Here is an 18,727-nt window from a genome sequence, read left to right as displayed (position 1 = left end):
CAGCATCAAGTGTCTAAAGCCAACAGTGTAGTCAAACAAGCTTTGCACACAGTTAATTAATTTCAGAGGTTTAAATAGGAATTTTAAGCAACAATGTGAACTTTGCACTCATCCAAATAAGGCCAAGTGTTTGCAAGAACCTGATGACCCCATCGCCTGTACTAGCAGATGATCAACTGAAGGACCTGGGGGCTTCTTTCAGTCTCCCACCCGATATCTGTTGGGAGATGCCTTACATAATCAACTCTTATTATCCAAAATAACGTAAGGTCAGTATGTAGGGGATAGTATAATGGTGAATAATGATGTGCACACCAGTTTGGCTTCAGGATGAACCCTGCTACAGAACCTCAGTGGAGGGAGACGTACAATGTCTTGCACAAAACTGGCAATCGGCCAGCAAGTGTTATCAACACAAGCTTTGAGACAGCAGCCAAAGCTGCCTCGCAGTGCTGCATGCAGCCAGCTTGGCTGTGCGACACCAATCCAGGTAAAGCACCTGCAGATGATGCAGTCAAAACCATGAGCCCCAGGGTCAGTCCCAAGCACAGCATTACACAGAAGTTTATGTGGATTATCATTGAACGTTTCAGGAAAAAGCATTCATAAACACAGTCACTCAATCATCGTATTAATTATTCACTAGGAATTAATGTCTCAGCTCTACTCATTAATGCCCCAGAATATGCTATTCAATGCTAGAATACCTGCTATGGTAAAAGACTGTAAACACAACAGCACCCTGCAGAAGATCACACATTTGCTACCTCTTTCCTTCATATGGCCAGTGATCTGTTTCTCTTGTCACAACTTTATTAAAAATATGATCTGAAACCACTCAAAATAGCACTAAAAAAAGGCTTTTAAAACATTGTAATCACTCTTGTGCCTCATGTCATAAAAAGGTATAAAAATAATCAGCACCAGTTATTTGCAGTATTCCTAAACATGATGGAAGAAATAGTAGCATCAGCTTAATCATCAGCCAAACCTCTCCTCTTTTGATGAAATGATTCTATATCTAATGATATCAGCACTGCTTTTGGTGTAGGCTGATATAGGTCAATGTATGATCTTGGCTCATTTTTTAGATATTTGGATCACCTATTGCAGCAATGAAAATCGATGAAGCTCTAAACTGTTCTCCAAAGAAAGTTCTGTGTGAAGGAAGAGTTGCATCAACTGAATAACAAAAAGCTGCTATAAAAGCTGAAGTTCTCTATAACTGCTAAATATGAAGTGGTGGAAACTTAACTTACAGCTTTTTGAAAAATAGCTATGGATACGTACCCAATAACTATGTATCTTGAAGTAATACAAACAGCTTTTCACCAAAAGTAAAGAACAAACACACAAGCTCTCAGAGCTCCACCACCACCTTAAAGCTCAACACTGACAGTGCTTTATTTGACAAGATTAAGCTCCAAGAACTTTCCATCCATTAATCAATATAAATTAAGTCTTTCTAGGCATTTGCTAATATATCTCTCATATTCATAACACAAAAAGTTGCAAACGAAAAGTGTACAAAAATAATCCTGCATTAGTTCTTACAAAATCCCTCTGACCACAGTGGTATCACCCCATTCCTATGGGTGATGAATTCTTGCATAAAAAGTGTAGCTAGCTAATTTGCTCACAATCATAGAACCATAGAATGGTTAGGGTTGGAAGGGACCTCAAAAGTCTATGGCAAGAACAGCAACTGAACCCAAAAACGCAGATAGGTTTAGCCATGACATTATCCTTGGATTCTGAAAACACACAGTGATCAAAATGAAATTTAGGTAATAACAGGAGTATCAGATGTTCGAGTTCAGAAGAAAATAAAAAGCAATCTTCATTTGCAATTTCTATCAGGGCTGCTAAACATTTAGATATTGTTCCAACACACCAACCGCTCTTGTTATGTCACTGTTATGAATCCTGCACTCACTAAAATTCATAACGTTCTGCTCACTTACAGCAATTTGACAGAAAAACAAATGAGAACAGAAAACTGAAGCTTTCCCATGTTGCTGAGCAAAACAACCATGAAATGAAATCCTGAATCCTAACTTTGAATCTCTTTTTACAAATAGACAACACTCCCTAGAAAATCCTTACTTATATGATAATTATTATTTTTCTAGCATTATGCTTACATGAAAGTTAACTTGCCAGTTCTGAATTCAGAAAACAAACAGTGAATGACAATTGTAAAAGCAAAATATTACTGAAACACTATTGACTTTCAAAGAGTATGAGGAAAAATTAATTGGCAGATGTTTTACATAGCATAATTAACAGTTCATTTCAATGCTCTGTAACAAGATTAAGATAATTATGCTTAGAAACAGAAATGTAATAATGATAAATTACTAGTTTTCATATTACGGTCAATCTCCTACATTCCAAATAATCACCATGTTTAGAAATAGGTGCATCTGTTCCATGTTGTCATCAGCTATACAAATGGCACAAACTCGTGGCTGGGTGAAACAGTCTTTCAATCAAGATACAGGAGATCTCCTTGCTTCAGGAGTAAACAGAGCGCCTGTTCTGTTCATCAGTAAAACAGAAGGTAAAAACAGCAGTACTGTTTTCATCAGGGCACAGTTACTGGATAGAAGCTGAAGCTGCATTAGAAATTTGCATTTCTTATGGATAACTGGAGAGCAAAGCTTAAATTCTGTGAGCTTAGCAAGTTACAAAAGCTCTTCATGTGGAAGTTTACGAATGAGAACATGAGAATTACATGATGGTGTGCAAAATATGAAGTCATATGCTTTCCTACATAGGCAGTAAGAAATAACTCTCTCAAGGATTTCAGGCCACAAATAAACTATGAAAAAAAAATAATTTTTAAGGTTTCCTTTTATTACATCTATGAAGACTCCAACTACTGCATCCAAGTGCCACAATATTAGTGTAAAACCATTTCAAAGTAACAGTTACATGAATGTGACCTCTGAGTGTTAATAATGTGTTGATAAAATAAACTTTATATTTTGGAGTCTACATACAAATTTTATTTCAGGCCTTCCATTTTCAAGGGTTTTTTTTCTTTTTTAATTTCAAAGGTGCATTTTTCTTCTATTTCCTCACAAAGACATAACAACAAAAAAACTCAACAACCATTTTGCCTTTAAATTAAAAGCAGACTTGTATTTCACCTCTTTCTCATTTTTACAGCTTCACAGTTTTCATCATGCTTTTTGTTGTTCTGTTGCTTTGCTTTCTACTGTCAAGTCCTTGACATTCGCAGACTAAAACCTCACAACTAACAGCACAAAGATCAGAGCAGGCACAGAAACAGAAATTGCAAGATTAGAAATCTCAAAGACCTGAAATGCAGACAGAGGAGGAATAAATAAGGATTGAGGCAGAACCAAGGAAAATAAAGGAAAGCAATGAAAAATACTTCAAAAAATAATATTAAAAAAAAAGCGTGTGACTTTAAAGTGTGTTATTAACGCGTAGCTGAGGAAAATTAGTTCTGTAGAAGTGGAGTATCACATTTATCCAAAGCAAAGTAGATTGGAAGAAGGGAGGTAAGTGAAAAACCATTGTGCATTATAAATACCCACTGACACCTTTCACGTTTAGTCCAATTTTTATTCCCACCCAGGAGCAGGCAAATTGAGAGACACCTGTTGTTCCTACTATTGATCACTGTCGCTCTGAGCCTTGAAATAAATAACAAAAAACTCACCCCATAATGACTGAAAAATCCAAGACATTACGCAAAAAACATTTTTGTATTGACCAGCTTTCCAGCTTCATTCCCTCACTAACCAAATATGTCTCCATGTATTTCCCAATTCACTTCCTTATTTCCAAGGCTTGCTAGGGCTTTCTGGCTGTTTTTTCAGAAATCCCTACTCATATGCTCCCTGTCCTTCTTGCATAACCCCCTGCTTAAGAAGTGATTTTTAGCTCGTACCTATAGAGAACAAATGAGAGATACTTATTTTCTTTTGGTCTTTCCTTAGACGAAGTCAGGATGTTGATCCCAAAAATGTCAGAGAAAGGATTTCACCATGGAATTTGCTACAAAACATTAACTTTGCAACAGATGAGCAATTGATTTATATAAACATCTTGTAGGCACTCTGCCTAATCTTAAAGAAGTTTTGGGGCAGAATTTCAACTCCTAAAGCCAGGACACTTTTATAAGGCTGCACTCACAAATTATTCTCAATTGTATTCAATTACAGGCAGAAATACTGTTCTGGGCTTTGATCTTTGATCTCCTTACACATCAGCAGTATGTGGTAAGGAACTATGAAGACAAAAACATACATACTCTAACGAGATGTACTAAAAAGATACTGTGAGGCACGTCTGCAACAATGATACACCCACGATTTTGCAGAGCCCTTATGCAGATGACTTTCAGGCTAGAAGGACATCAAAAGCCGGAGGGATAAAAGTGCATGTTGCTACATTCAACCCAAATGCCTATTTTAGCAGTTACATTCCATTGGTCTGAAACGTTAATACTATCAAACGATATACCCTTGAGTGTCTCACTGAGATGGCTCTTACATCTTTTCACCTAGTCTTAACTTTCTTTTTATCCCAGACACCATCTCAGCATTGCCAGTAAGGCATTCTGAATCATCTAGACAAGCTTTTTTCTGTTTTTCAGCAGCCTAACTAATTTCAAATCTCAGCACGAATTCTCTTAATTTCTCCATAATCTAATTTATTATTTAATTTTGAAATAGGTACCTAATTGAATGGAGCTTCTAGAAGTATGTTTTTAACTAAGATACAGTATACCTTTAAGGTAATTTATTATTGTTATTTCCTCTGTTAATATTTCATAAAATAAACTTTTTAGTTTAGAAAAACTTTTTAAATATATTAGTATAATGTGTATTAAGACTGATCCTGTTCCACTGGCTAAAATGAGGTATATAAACAGTACATAACCTCAATATACAGCCTCACTGACACATCACATACAAACCCATTACAGCCTTCAAAGGGTTAAATTTGTTACTACTTCCCTATAGTTTCTTAAAAATAACTAACATACAGTGTTTTGTTATGAAGATACAATTGAGACTTAAATCCAAACTACCTAATATTTGTGTTTGTATCTCAGATTTCAGTCACATAATCATGATTTAAACAATTAGTTTCAACAAGTAACCCAAGCTATCACTCTACTCTTATCACTTCAACTTTAGGCCTTCGGCTGCGCATAAAAGATGTAATTTCAAATAGCACTTGAACACATATAATAACTGAATTATATCTAATATTCAAACAGTATTTGAAATTACATTAAAAAACGCATTTAAAATGTAAAGCTAGAGAGAGCCATCTACAGTATATAAGGTGAAAGGAGGATCTGGGAAACTTTGATGGAGAAGTGCCATATCAATTTTAAAACATTTGGGAGTCTTCCAGTATGGAAAAGACAAAGCTCTTACCGTTTCCTTTGGAATTTGTGACTGGCTTTGTTCTGCATTCTAAAGGAAGTAAAAAAAATAAATAAGAACACGACTACATACGACATATACTATCTATCAGCAGGGGGATAAACAAAGAGCTCTAATTCTGACATGAAGTGGTAATGGAAAAAATGAAGAGTGTTCATCACACTCCTGATTCAAATTTCTCTTAACAAGCACTAAATGAGAGGTGAACAAAAATAACCTCCAGTGATTTCAGGCCAGTGCACCTGACTTCATTTGGCTATGAGGGAGGTGGCTATCTGGCCAAGGAAAAATCACAGTTGCTTGCACCATTTTCTGGCTGGTGGAACATTCTCGTTCATGGGTGTTCTCCCTTGGCATTTCCATCCTGCTTTCAAGTTTTCAAAGAACAACCTCAGCAGTCCAGATGAACCTTTCCAAATATTTTAAACAAGTACCTATTTTTTAAAACATCCATTCTCATTTTAACATGAGATTCCTCTTTCGCGTGTGTTTGGATGAACCGGAACTACAGCACTGGATACCCAAGCACAGAAGGGTGCTTTCAGTCCACCACAAATGGGACCCTCCTGTACACTGCATTCCTCATCTGTGTCTCAGGGTACATAAGGCAAACACACATTGTTGGAAAACCTTTCTGCATCTCCCAACCAATTCTGGTAACGCACGTAAGAAACTAATTCTCTTCCAAGTCCATATTCACCCATACTAAAACCCTTTTGAGAACCCAGGAGCCACCTTGTTGCTGGCTGGATGATCACTTTTGGGCTAACCGGCTATTTCTTTCCATTCAGCTGGGTCAAATTGAAGTGTTAGGGTTTACTGGACTTTTTTGCTTTGGGCAGTTTTCCAGGAGATTCAAATGATTAAGCACAAAAATGCAGTGGCAAAGTAGTAACACGTACATCCAGTTAGCTTTAACCTGCAGTCAAGAACTGACAAGGAAAAAATGATGAAGGAGCCAGCTACCAGGAACATGTAAAGGACCTACTTGTACTAATGGGCATATTAACCCGTAGGGTACAGGAGACTGACTCTGCCAGCCAGTCTCTGCTAACACGGAGAATTTAGCTCAAAAGCTAAGTAACCTAAGCCAATCCTTCAGTGGATTCACATAGTCAGTAGTAGGCTCTAAGAAAATCAGCAAGTTATGTTTGGTCACGTGAGGTAATCACAGCATAACAGGAGTGCTTCTTAACCAGAGTAATCCTCAGCTCTTTCATAAAGGAATGAGGCAGGGAGGGAAGATCTTTAAGAGACAATCTGCCTCTCACATAGATGCAGACAAGCCCTAATATATTACCTATCTGGCATTAGGTAACTTAGGAAGCAATAAAATGCCTGGTATCCTGGAGAAGCATAATCATTCTTCCAGATCTCACTGGTTAGAAAAGTTAACACCTGGCAATTTGACTTTATTCCCTGCTTCCATGTTTTAATCACTTTTAGCATGATGTCCTGTACTGGATGATGGTTCTCCATCAAACACACACCCCCTAACTTGACCACACAAGCTACAACAATCCCATACTAACTTAAACAGGCTCAGCTTAACATTCCATTAAATTTTAGACACAACTACACATTTTCACAGGTCCCTTCCAGACAATAACGGCAACATACATCAAAGAAATTAAAATGCACAACTCTCCTGAAAGTTTATTATCTTTGTTTTACTTATAAAGAAACCCAAGGATAAATAACTTTTAAAAAGTCATTCAACAAGCCATAACCCAAAACATAAAATCTAAGCACCTCTTTTATTGGGATTACTATCTGTACAAATGTTGGCAAATATAAAATGGTTTAAATACTGAGTGCTCCTCATCAAGCAGCAGCAAGTCTTGCCCTTTACTAGATGGATAATATCAAATAACATGATTTTATGCACATGGTTTCTGAGACACATCTCATTCAGTTAATATTTAAAGCATACAAATGTAGAAAGTATGACAGAAATAGAGGAAGGATGCAAAGACAAATTGTTCCTAAATGGCCAAAGAAGGTTTGCACATGAAAAAATGAACTGACCTGATTTCAGATCATTCTCCTCCCTCTGTCAATATTAATTCATTAATTTTCTTTTCTTCTTTTTTTTTTTTTTTTACATAAAGCCAGCAAAAGTCAATGAGAGAAGCTGGTTGAAAAGATTTTTTTTGTTTTCTTTTAGGATTATTTCTTACCAGAGAAGAAAGAACAGCTCTTATGATGGGTTTTAGTTCAACACCTTCCCTAGCAATTCTGCTACTGCTCTTTGACAGCTGTCAGCAGAGCACCCTAACAGTTCTTCATGTCAAAATGCAAACAAACAAATCCTTATGCAACAGAGGATCGTCACACACACGTACTGTCAGATCCTCACAATATCATTTGTTCAACTGGAGCTACAAGAAGGTACACCAGTTCAGATCTGATCTCTGACTACATATCACAGAGCTGACCTACTACCTGACTCAGCCACAATGAGATCTGGCTTCCCTATGCTGGTGTTTGACAAAATAGCTGAGAGAGCATCGCCTGAGCAGCAGCAGGGAGGCTACTGAGGTTGAACTCATTTAAAGGGGCTGATTTGCTGTTGTTTTTAATGTCAAGCATTACTATTAAATCTCTGCATTACTCACATCATATTTTTGTTTACGATTATTGAAACAAAACAGTATGTTAAATTATGCATTATAGCTTCCTCATTTTACTATAGAAATAATATACACAAAATTAAGACATTTTCTTACTTCTAAGTTTATTTAGAAAACTTAAAAAGCATTTTCATTCAGCTTTATGTAAGATAGCAATACTGTGAAAAATACATCGTAGGAACTTATAAACAGATTGTTTTCACAGTTCCAGTAATAAGGCATAATATGATTTCAAATTGTTCACTTCTCCTTATTTTACAACTTCCACTTCAGTACCTTCCCTGCCACTTTGACTTCCTCAGTTTAATTGTAGTTTTGAAAGTAAAAGGCCAATGTTAAATGTCTTGAAATGGCCAAACGAAAGTTCATTCTCTTTGCATTCAAAACAACACAAATCCAATAGAAAAATGAAGCAATCCATTCATTACACTTATATTTGTCACTTCTATTTGTCTATCTTCTCACGATAACGCAGTCAAATAAGGTATTTTTAGAGCTATATATTGCTACGATAATACAAATAACAACTTCAGCAGTTTAATTGAATACAGAACAAAGTAAGACTGCTACATTCACAGTCTACCTTTTCATAACAGAAATTATCTTGAATAATTATCAGAGAAATATCTGTATATACTATACAAGTGGAGCAGGTACAGTATGAAACATAATTTTATTTCCATTTCATGTAAATTCCTCAGAAACATTTTCTGAATTGCCCTGCTAAATTAATAGCTGCAGGGTTTCCATTCCACAGAGATCGCATTGATATTCAAAAAAGGCTACTATTTCTTATATATTCCACTTTTTAATAGAAAGGTATTTATATATCCTGTTTTGGTATAATATTATATGCTCTAAAACATTTTAGTGAGCAGGTTGTGGGACAAATGGCAGGCTTTCAAACATAGATTTATCCATATGAAAGATATGAAATAATCTACTTGTCTGCATGCATCCAAAAGCTTCTTCTATAATAAACATTTTCACTCAAAATAAAACTCTCACTTATACATTATCAACAAATATTTAATTCCAATAGCAGGTCTTGAAGAGAATAAAAAAACATTCATGTCAAACGTTCTAAATAAAGCAAAATAGCTTTTTTTCTTATATTGAGTGCTGGCCATGCATGTTTACTAGCAGGTGACAAGATCAAATCATTTGCTCATGCTCATCTAAATCTCTTAGCTGCTCTCTATTTTACGCACCAGTTCCCTTGGATGGAATGTTTCTTCCTGCCGAAAAATCAGAAGGCCGACGGTCCCTCCCATCTTGGTGCTCCGCAGCAAGGACACAACTTCTTCTTGAGTTTTGCCTGTTAAATCAACTCCATTTACCTGTGACAAAGGAAATATTAGAAACTGGTAAGACTCTAAAACAGGAAAAACAGTAAAAATTCTTACTGAAAAGTCAAGTGAATCGTAAAGGACAGTATTAAAAAAGCCTCGCTGAAGCAATCTGCTTATATTGGCTCAGTACAACTTCTACTTAAGAGAACTAATTAAACATGCATTCTTTACATACAAATACAAATAACAAGCAAGACAGTTTTATTTCTGTTCTTTTTAGCTGCAACAGTATTCTCCAGTATACTCTAAAGCCAAGTAATCCTATCTATCAGCAATTTTTTTTACGAGAATTTCTGCATAAAAATCCTTTGGCAAAATCAATGTATGATCCAAAACTGATCCTGTTTCCACACGCTTTGGTGTTATACATAGCTTCCAAACATATCTTGCACAAAAAAATGTATCAAAGTAGAAAATAATTTTCTTCCCCAAATAAATTTGGGGTAGCTACTCTTTATTTCGTCTTTGTTCAGCGGTCCAACCCCTTGGCCTCCACATACCACTTACCAGGACAGACAAGTATGGAATACATACAGTTAAATTTCCCACTGTATGAGCTAACTTGAGGAAGGAAGAAGCCAGAGAAAGTTAGAGTATCCTCAGCCTTGCCTGGTCAGAAACATTCCGAAAATGCAAGACAAATCAACTAACGGCTTTAAAGCAAGGAAGCAGAGTGCTCAGAAGAAGTCATCTTTTCCCTCCTCTCCTAAGAGATCACAGCTCACACTGCTGGGATGCCATAGCTGTCGTTTTAAACACTCCTCATTCCCCTTCTACCCGAGTCATCTGGGTTACCTTGAATCACAGTAATTACAGAGGGCTATCCTCCAGCAACAATTCAAGCTGACTTTGCCAATTTTGCAGTAAAGTGAAGTTAGGGCACTGAGAGGCAGTTACAGTCTCAGCTGCACCTCCAGTGTCATTTGGCTTAGGGACAGTAATGAAGAGCTGTGGGTGGTAACATCTTGTATCACTCCAGCTAGATTTGCAGCAAGATCACTGCTGTGTGCCTATCTAAGAGAAATTTAATTCCCTTGAGGACATCCTCCCTTCAGGAGGGAAGTGGCCTTGATTCTCTGTAGCACTACCTTCCTCTTACATTGTCTCTTCCAGCTAATTCACTAAACCTCGTCTGGGTATTGTCTTCCATACTTGGCAATATCTTCAATAATTTCTGGTCTGTCACTCCTTGCTGATTTAATGCCACTTACTAGGCAACAATCACTTTGCTTGAACTTACTCCTAAACAGCAATGCAGAAGTATGACAGTATATTCACATAAGGACACATAAACTCATTTTTTCATAGTATATCTGGGTCTAGCTCTTAAAACAGTTATGTACTGAAAATGTACAGCCCTTGATCTGTTACCTAAAATAACAAAGCCAAAAAAAAAGTAATAAAAGAAGAGGGAAACATTTTCCTATAACGTAAACAACTAAGAGGCTTTGGAAGCGAACTAGTGCATGGGCTCATGCCAAAACACAGACAAACAACACGTAACACTTCATCACCTCAATTAATCGGTCTCCAGCTTTTAGTCTCCCATCTTGAATAGCTGCACCTCTCGGAAGGATGTTTTTCACATAAATTGGAGCAGAGCCACCAATTGGGACATCTCTTGAAGTAATGCTAAATCCCAAGCCTTCTGCACCTGCATAAAGAATGTAGAACACTACTTGTTCAAATGCACATTTTATACAACATATATTTATCGAGCAGAATGTATGCATACCTCACTGATATATTGCATGAAAATACATGTATGAGATGTAAGAACTACTGCATAGCAAAAAAAAAGAAAAAAAGGCATCTATAGCAACGCTATAGCTGAAGCGCTGAGTCTTGGCACAGGTGGCTCAGCAGGCCCTCCTTGCAACTTGCTGTTCTGATGATTTCCAAGTCATTGCCATATTTCCAACTTCCTATTTCAGAGGAGCTGAGTGACAAGGAATCAGAACAAAGCATATCTGATATCCTATCGCTGTCTTCCCCCTTGTCAACCTGGATCTCGTCAATGATCCTCCCCTTCTCTTTGCAACTCTTTCAGCAGTATCAGCCAGCCGACACTGCTGGCCACGGGGCTTTGTCAGCTCACTTATGGACACTGCCAGGTGACAGACAGAACCAGAGCTCAGTGGCCTCATTTCTTCCACTCTGAAGGACCTTGCGCTGTTTTCTGTCAACAGCTTCTCTGCCCTGCGGCGTCACCCCAGCTCTCACTGGGTTCCACTCCACCTTCTGCAGCACAGGCAGGGCACAGAGTCAGGCTGACACTTCTGAGGTCCTGCTGTATATCCAGGTGATTGACTACGCTTGGCTAAGACTGACTGAAGCAAAAGAGAGACATTTAAGATGACCTAGAGAAAGCCAAAGAAGGGGTCCAGTCAACATGACAAATGAGGCCAGCTCATATTTCAGGGAAATTATGCCCAGAACTGGTTATTGAAGTGCACCTTAGGACCCCACCAGCTATGGGATTCATAAGCCAAGAGGACAAACAGAAGCATTTCCTACTATGCAGAAAGCTCATTTGTGATCCTCTCTGATGCAAACTGCTCAGTGTTATCAACAACTTGTAAAACTCTATGTTGAAATCCGTCCCCCCAGTCCCCCCGCCCCCACATCGAGTCTACTCAGGACACTTAATCTAGCATGAAATCAGACTGCGATTCAGTGGAGAGCATCCCTGACACTGTCAGCATCTGCAACTTCCACTCGAAACATTTCAGAGGTTGTCAAGATATGGCTACAGTTCAAGTTCACTAGTTAGGCGTACGCATGCCCAACCTGTGTTTAACCTGACCTACTAAGTCAACCTGCAGTTAGGACTCAGCAATATCAGGTATGGTCCCTAAAAGTCACACAACATACTTTTTTGTATAAAATCATGGGGAGAGACAGAAGCTGAACTTTTATGCAACAGTTCTCAGCCATGAGCCCTGGGAAGCTGAACACAACCTATATGAAAGACACACAACCATCAAACCATTTGAGGTTTGTATCGGGTTTGCATGGCAAGGTTTTGGTAGCAGAAGGGGCTACAGAGGTGGCTTCTGCGAGAAGCTGCTAGAAGCTTCCCCCATGTCCAACAGAGCAAATGCCAGTCAGCTCTGAGACAGACCCGCCACTGGCCAAGACCGAGCCCATCAGTAGCGGTGGCGGTGCCTCTGGGATAACATAGTTAAGAAGGGGAAAATATTGAAAATATTGAGAAATGACCACGCAGACACCAAGGTCAGTGAAGGAAGAGGGGGAGGAAGTGCTCTAGAGGCTGGAGTAGAGATTCCCCTGCAGCCTGTGGTGAACACCACGGTGAGGCAGGCCACTTGGGGGAAGGAGGCAGAGAATTTAGCAGTAAAGATGAGTCCAGGAAGAAGGCAGGGGTGGAGGGAAGGTGTTTTAAGATTAAGTTTTATTTCTCACTATCCTACTCCAATTTGATTGGCAATAAATTAAATTAATTTTCCCCAAGCCGAGTCTGTTTTGCCTGTGACAGTAATTGGCGAGTGATCTCTACCTGTCCTTATGTCGACCCATAAGCCTTTCATTATTTTCTCTCCCCTGTCCAGCTGAAGAGGGTGAGTGTCAATGCACCACAAGGTTAAAGTCTGAATTAATTTCTGTCTTACTGTTCCCCGTGTTCCTTTGCTAAGTCTGCTTTTTCACTGAGCAGGTCAATACTCACACATGGAAAGGAAGCAGGAGAACAATATAATCAACAGTAATCTACATATATATTTCTGAAACCTGCACAACTACATTTGATTAAAATTTAGTACAATATATATTTTACTATCAACATGGTAATCATGAAGTAAATTGACACGGGTTACAGAGTTAGGGGTGACACAACCTTTTAAAATCTTCATCTTGAACATATGTAAGGCCTCATGTATACACAGCAAGTGCATGCAGCTCATATTGCTCAGGAAATTCGGATCAAGTCCTCTATGCTAACTATTGTGGGACAATCTTTCCTCCTGCAGCATTCAAGATAGCTGAAAAAACGACATTTGAATTTGAAAGTCTTCATCCATTTTTAGGCTGATATAAAATTTATCAGTGCTATTACACAGAGATAAAAAAAAATATGAGATCTCACAACGTTCATATTTTACTTTGGAGACCTCACAAGTTTAATGATGCTTCAAACGTTCATAGAGCTCTTTAACTCCTTGCAACATGTGAAGATGACCTGTATAAGCATAAGGTGGTTTTGAATTCACATCTCAGCTTTTTATGGAATTTATCTTTTTCTTATTTTAAGGATGTGTGTAGAATACTGCTCTTTGAGTACAGGTTTTGTCTGCTAAAATTTCTAAAGTAATATCAGAACATGACTGCATGCCCAAGACAGTATTTCATTATTAATAAGCTTAATCTTCATAGCCTCATGACAGCGTCATTACAGATGTCTGGTTCACACACTCCACTTTAAACCCCCACAGAACAAAGAGAAGTTGAAGTGTTCACATTACCAATGCACACAGGATATAAATCTGGACCGTGGCATTTTCTGCTGTCAAATCTCCAGAAAGCCTTTACCAAAGCCAGCAGAATGCCACAAATCCGCACTGAGCCCAGATATTAGCAGAAGAAAATTCTAATTACTTGTTTCTGTGCAAAGAAGGGGCCTCAACTGGGCTACGTTTTGCTATGCTGCTCTGTACAGCTTTGCATGAGGCAGCTTTTGGGTGTCATTTTCCCTTCACGTTTTCTCTGCTTCCTTTTCCTATTTGTGTACTAGAGCTGCCCTCGGCTGTATTACACAGCTTCATAAAGTCCTATGCTTATTATATATAAATTAGAAGTTCAAAAGACTGAGAAATAAATGGATACATTCAACCGAGGCCAAAAATAAATATGACTTCTGTTACTGGATTGATCTTAATTATCTTTTTTTTTCTTTTTGTACACATAACCAATTTAGTTATCTCTACTCCATGCATTTCAGCTCTCCTGTTGATAGAAATGCATATAAGATCTTAATATCTTCCTGCTGTTAAATTGTTTTCAGTTCTTAGGGTGTAAAACTACATTATAATAGTGAGGGAACTGTGCAAACACACTGTAGGCTCCTCTGGTATCTCTGATTTATATTAATAATATAGAAGAAATGGGACACACATACAGACTGAACCAGAATACGTGTAGAAAATAGAGGGAATTTCTATCTATTTGAAAACACGGGAGTCATCCTACTCAAAGGTAAGAGCTTTACTTTGAAAGGTCTAGATTATTTGAGCTATGTTCAACTTAATCTCTCATAGATTTAAAAAGAGAGAGGTAGAAAACATCTTCCTCTTTCTATAGCCATCATCTCTGACAATGATCAGATTACACTGAGTGATAATAACATTTAAAAATTACCCACTAATTTGTGTAATTCAAATTCTTTGGTTTCTTTGATAAACCAGAAGCTCTTTCAACAAGTTAGAGCTCCCCTTTTCTCTTGAATGTGATGCTGAACACACTTTCTAAGGTCACATTACCCTCAAGAGCTCAGCCAGCTCTGAGCTGAAGATAAAGTAGTTTTAGGTGAATAAAAAGGGCAATTACCATGATAAAAGAATTGTGTTGTATAAGCACAAGAAGGGCAGATTTGATGCCTCCGCTGCTGTTTCGAGGAAAAAAGTTCTAGTAGCATTAAGGCAGGGGAGGTGGGGACTTTCGTGTAATTTAATTAAGTATATATTCAAAATTAAACATCAGCATCTTATTTGGAATCAGCCCAATCATAAACTGACAGGATTTTAAAAAATTTTTTAAATCTTACTAGAGGTGGTTAGACTTTCTGTTATCTCCCAGTGAAGAAGTGTTTAATTTCTCACTAATTCTAGGATTATCTTCTTGCTTGTAGAAAGAGTGTGTCTGGCATACTGTTTGTGTCTTTCTAAGGCTCTTCTGCATGAAAATTTGAGTGCTCCTCATCCATCACCAACTGCAGGTCTAAATTCTCAGCAGCAAAATGTGCTGCTGGGTAGAAGCACTGTCAGAACATTAGACAAAAAGCTACTATCACCTCTGCACTGCTTCCAGTACTTTCATGTCCCTCTCAAAAGGGTGTTAGTTCGGAGACCCAATAAGGACATGTGAAGGATCTACACTGTCAACTTCTTACAGTACTTCTCTTACAGTTATCTTCCCTTTCAGGACTGCAAGCAGAACTACAAGTAAATCATGTTCTTCCTTCTCCTCTAATTTAAGAAAATGCAAATGAGTTCTCAGGTACTTCAGTACAGATCTCCCCAAATTAAAAAAAAAAAAAAAATCACTTCTAAAACAATGGAAAAATTTTTACAGTCAGATGATCAGGCACCACATTTGTTAGTACTTATGCAAGAGAAGGACAGGACATTTCAGAACAACCTAAATAAGGAAAATCCATGTGGGTGAACAGTCCTCAGATGGAATAAAAGATTGTTAAGGAAAAGTACAGATTCTTCATGAAAGACAACACACTCCTAAAACAATAAGGGAGGTTGGTTACACATATGAACAGTTTGTGACACAAAGTCACAAAATAAAGCATCGCCACATAATGAAAGTATTGGATTACAAAATGACCCAGAATAAGGAGAGAGATGAAATTACAATAAAGCTAAGCAGAAGGACCAAACACACTCTGACAATAATCAGAGCAGACACTCTCCTTCCAAGCATTTCAAGTTCTTGCTTTTTCACAGTAGTCTCTTTCTTGAGATCCATGTATGGATGGGTGATTGCTGAAATAATTATCTCACTGTTTTATGCCAGAAAGCAGTTTTTATTAAGGACTGGACCTCAAGACAGAGCTGAACAGCAAATACATTCTCCTGACTGTCAGGGCTTTACTGAACTAACCGAGACCATTTTAGGTACTTCCCGAAAAGATTATTTTACCACTCCTAGTTTAAGCCCTATGTTTTCAGAATTTGCGGAGGTGTAGTCAGGGTAACTATAGATGAAAAGGACTGCTTAGAAGGCTGACTGCTCAGCTGTCTGTAAAATTTCTGCAGCAACATCCACAATCAAGACAAATTAATTACATGCCCGTTTTCACATAGTTGAGTGATTCGGAACAACTTTTTTTTCTCCAAGTAAAGCTCAGACCTCTCAAGAAGATCTTTGATCAACTTAATAGAAACATTCTTCTCTTTTTTGCTATAGCCTGCTAATAAATAGTGATCAGGAGTGTTTTTTAAAAATGGAAAGATTAAACTTGAGGTAGTTCACATTTTTTCAGTGGCTAATAATGCCCAAAATGATTTGCTTCATTTTTGAATCTCATTTCTCAAGGTCACTTCAGTAATTTAGGAATCGACATGCTTCATTTCAAACGGGACAAACACCCCTACTGCATCTGAACAGGAATTCTAAAATCATTCTTAGAGAATATATCACTTCAAAAGAAATTTTAAATAAAAATTTAAAACGTCAGTTCAAAGTCTGGCTCAAGAAACTGTGTGGGAAAACAGGAGAGTATGATGAAAAATGCATGTAAATCTGTACACTTCAGACACATGACACAGGATATCTTGCAGAAAAGTTCAGGGTCCTGTCTTGTACACTCTGCTATATAAGCCCAAGTAAAAAAAGTAACCGTTCATATAGGTGCTTTACTCCAGAGCAAATATGATACCATTTTAAATTAGCATACTCCCAAACTATCCATGGCATCTTATTTATGTCTCTAACTACTTCTTGCCGAAAGGAACTTGGGTGCAGCAGAGTCGAGTGTCACTGTGCCATAACACTGAATGTCCAGTCACCTGATGGGACTTGCAGTGTTTAAATCTGGCTCTGCACATAAGACGGAGCATTATTAACAACAGAAGGGCCAGAAAGCCAAACAGGAAGCCAACAAGAAACTCAGAAGAGCAACAAGTCTCATAAACCTCCTCATATCTACAATTTCACCATTTTTCTCTGTTGCGCTGCACAATGGTGCTTCCTTCCTCTGAGGACTCACCACCTCCTAGGACATGGCCTACATCCTTTCTGTGATGGACTTGGTGGTTCCTACAGTTTTCCTGCTGTCAGATATCCTGTAGTTGTGCCACTCATTTCTTTTCCTGAAGCTATATTATTTTGAAAGAAAGAAATATTTTTTTGGCCAAAAGGAAGAGATGATCACAACTCCCATGGCCAGTAGTTAAGTCACCCTCTGGAAGTGGGAAGACATGGACTGAAGTCCTGATGCACTGAATACTTCAGACAAAAAATAGCAAAATATTTGGTGGAACTAGGACTGACTTTAAAAACAAGATCTCAGTTTTCACATTTTACCTCAAGAACTATATATTTAATTTAGCTAGACAAATATGTAGTTATAGATAGAAATGATCCGATGCAATGAGCATTATACTTTAGGGCAATCCAATAAAATGAAGCTTATTTACAGACTGAGTACTTCAGGCTTGTCTTAGTAAAGCAGTATCAAAACAAGTGTATATGAAATCTGAATAATACAATGTCTATCTGAAAAGCAGTCTTTTGAATGCTTTAGCAAGTATCAAGCTAAATGCTGCGAGTTACTCCGTGATCCAAGACTAAGCCTTAGAATCATTTGTTGTATAATTGTTATTTATTATTTATAAGTGCCAGACTAAATTTCTCTCAATTGCATTGGCTCAAACCCTTACAGTCAAAGAAAAAACACTCTGGAATTGTCAGAGTGTATACGAGATCAAAATTTGTCCACACACTCTGGGTGTTATATCAGTGGTCTTATTTTCTCTCTATATTAGCTGTAAATAACTATTTTTATTTATTTATATTTACTGTATGTCAGCTTACACCAAAATATATATAAACATAGGCTCACTGTCATGTCTTCCACTATCTTAATTTGTGTGAGCTATTAAGCTAGACTGTTATACAGCCTTAATGGCATTAGAATATCAGCAATAACCCGTACATCTATATGCTAAAAGTTCAGGCCCTGACCTTTAAGAAAAGATAAACAGATATCCATTTTCATTTAGAAAAGCCAACAAACATTCTGCATTGACTGAAACATATGACTGACCTTCTCTTCTGACTTTATTAAACAGCTAAATCCTATGAAAGTTCAGGTTATTTTAAAATGCCAAAACAGCAATAAATATTAAGAAATCATAATTACAGAAGCACATACTGTAGGGTTATCTCACCATGTCATTTTATGTAATAAAGCTCATGCAATATATAGAAACACAGCTGTAATAAAGAAAGTCTGTCATATTGAAAAAGAGTCAATTCTCATATATTACATCATTAACCAGAATGCACAGGTTAAATCGAAAGTGAATTTCAAGATGAAGTCTTACATGCTTCTATGCCT

The 18,727-nt window shown here is 37.5% G+C and overlaps 1 protein-coding gene across 8 annotated transcripts in view; it reads right to left on the bottom strand.

Moving 5' to 3' along the window:
• The window catches only part of PARD3 (par-3 family cell polarity regulator), a 479,965-nt gene that overhangs the window by 204,138 nt on the left and 257,100 nt on the right, over positions 1–18,727 (bottom strand). For 5 of the 8 annotated variants that reach the window (XM_086614471.1, XM_086614473.1, XM_086614474.1 and 2 more), the window contains 2 exons: positions 10,935–11,074; positions 9,280–9,408 (listed from right to left, as the gene is read on the bottom strand). In XM_086614471.1, the coding sequence (XP_086470597.1) occupies positions 9,280–9,408; positions 10,935–11,074 (269 nt within the window). Of the gene's footprint in view, positions 1–5,426; positions 5,466–9,279; positions 9,409–10,934; positions 11,075–18,727 lie in introns of all 8 variants that reach the window. The other 3 variants (XM_086614468.1, XM_086614472.1, XM_086614469.1) reach the window with 1 other exon arrangement.

The sequence above is a fragment of the Tauraco erythrolophus genome, chromosome 7 (assembly GCF_009769465.1).
Source record: "Tauraco erythrolophus isolate bTauEry1 chromosome 7, bTauEry1.pri, whole genome shotgun sequence".
NCBI classification, from domain to species: domain Eukaryota; kingdom Metazoa; phylum Chordata; class Aves; order Musophagiformes; family Musophagidae; genus Tauraco; species Tauraco erythrolophus.
The sequence above is the reverse complement of the archived record's forward strand: the minus strand, read 5'-3'. Positions and strand labels throughout refer to the sequence as shown.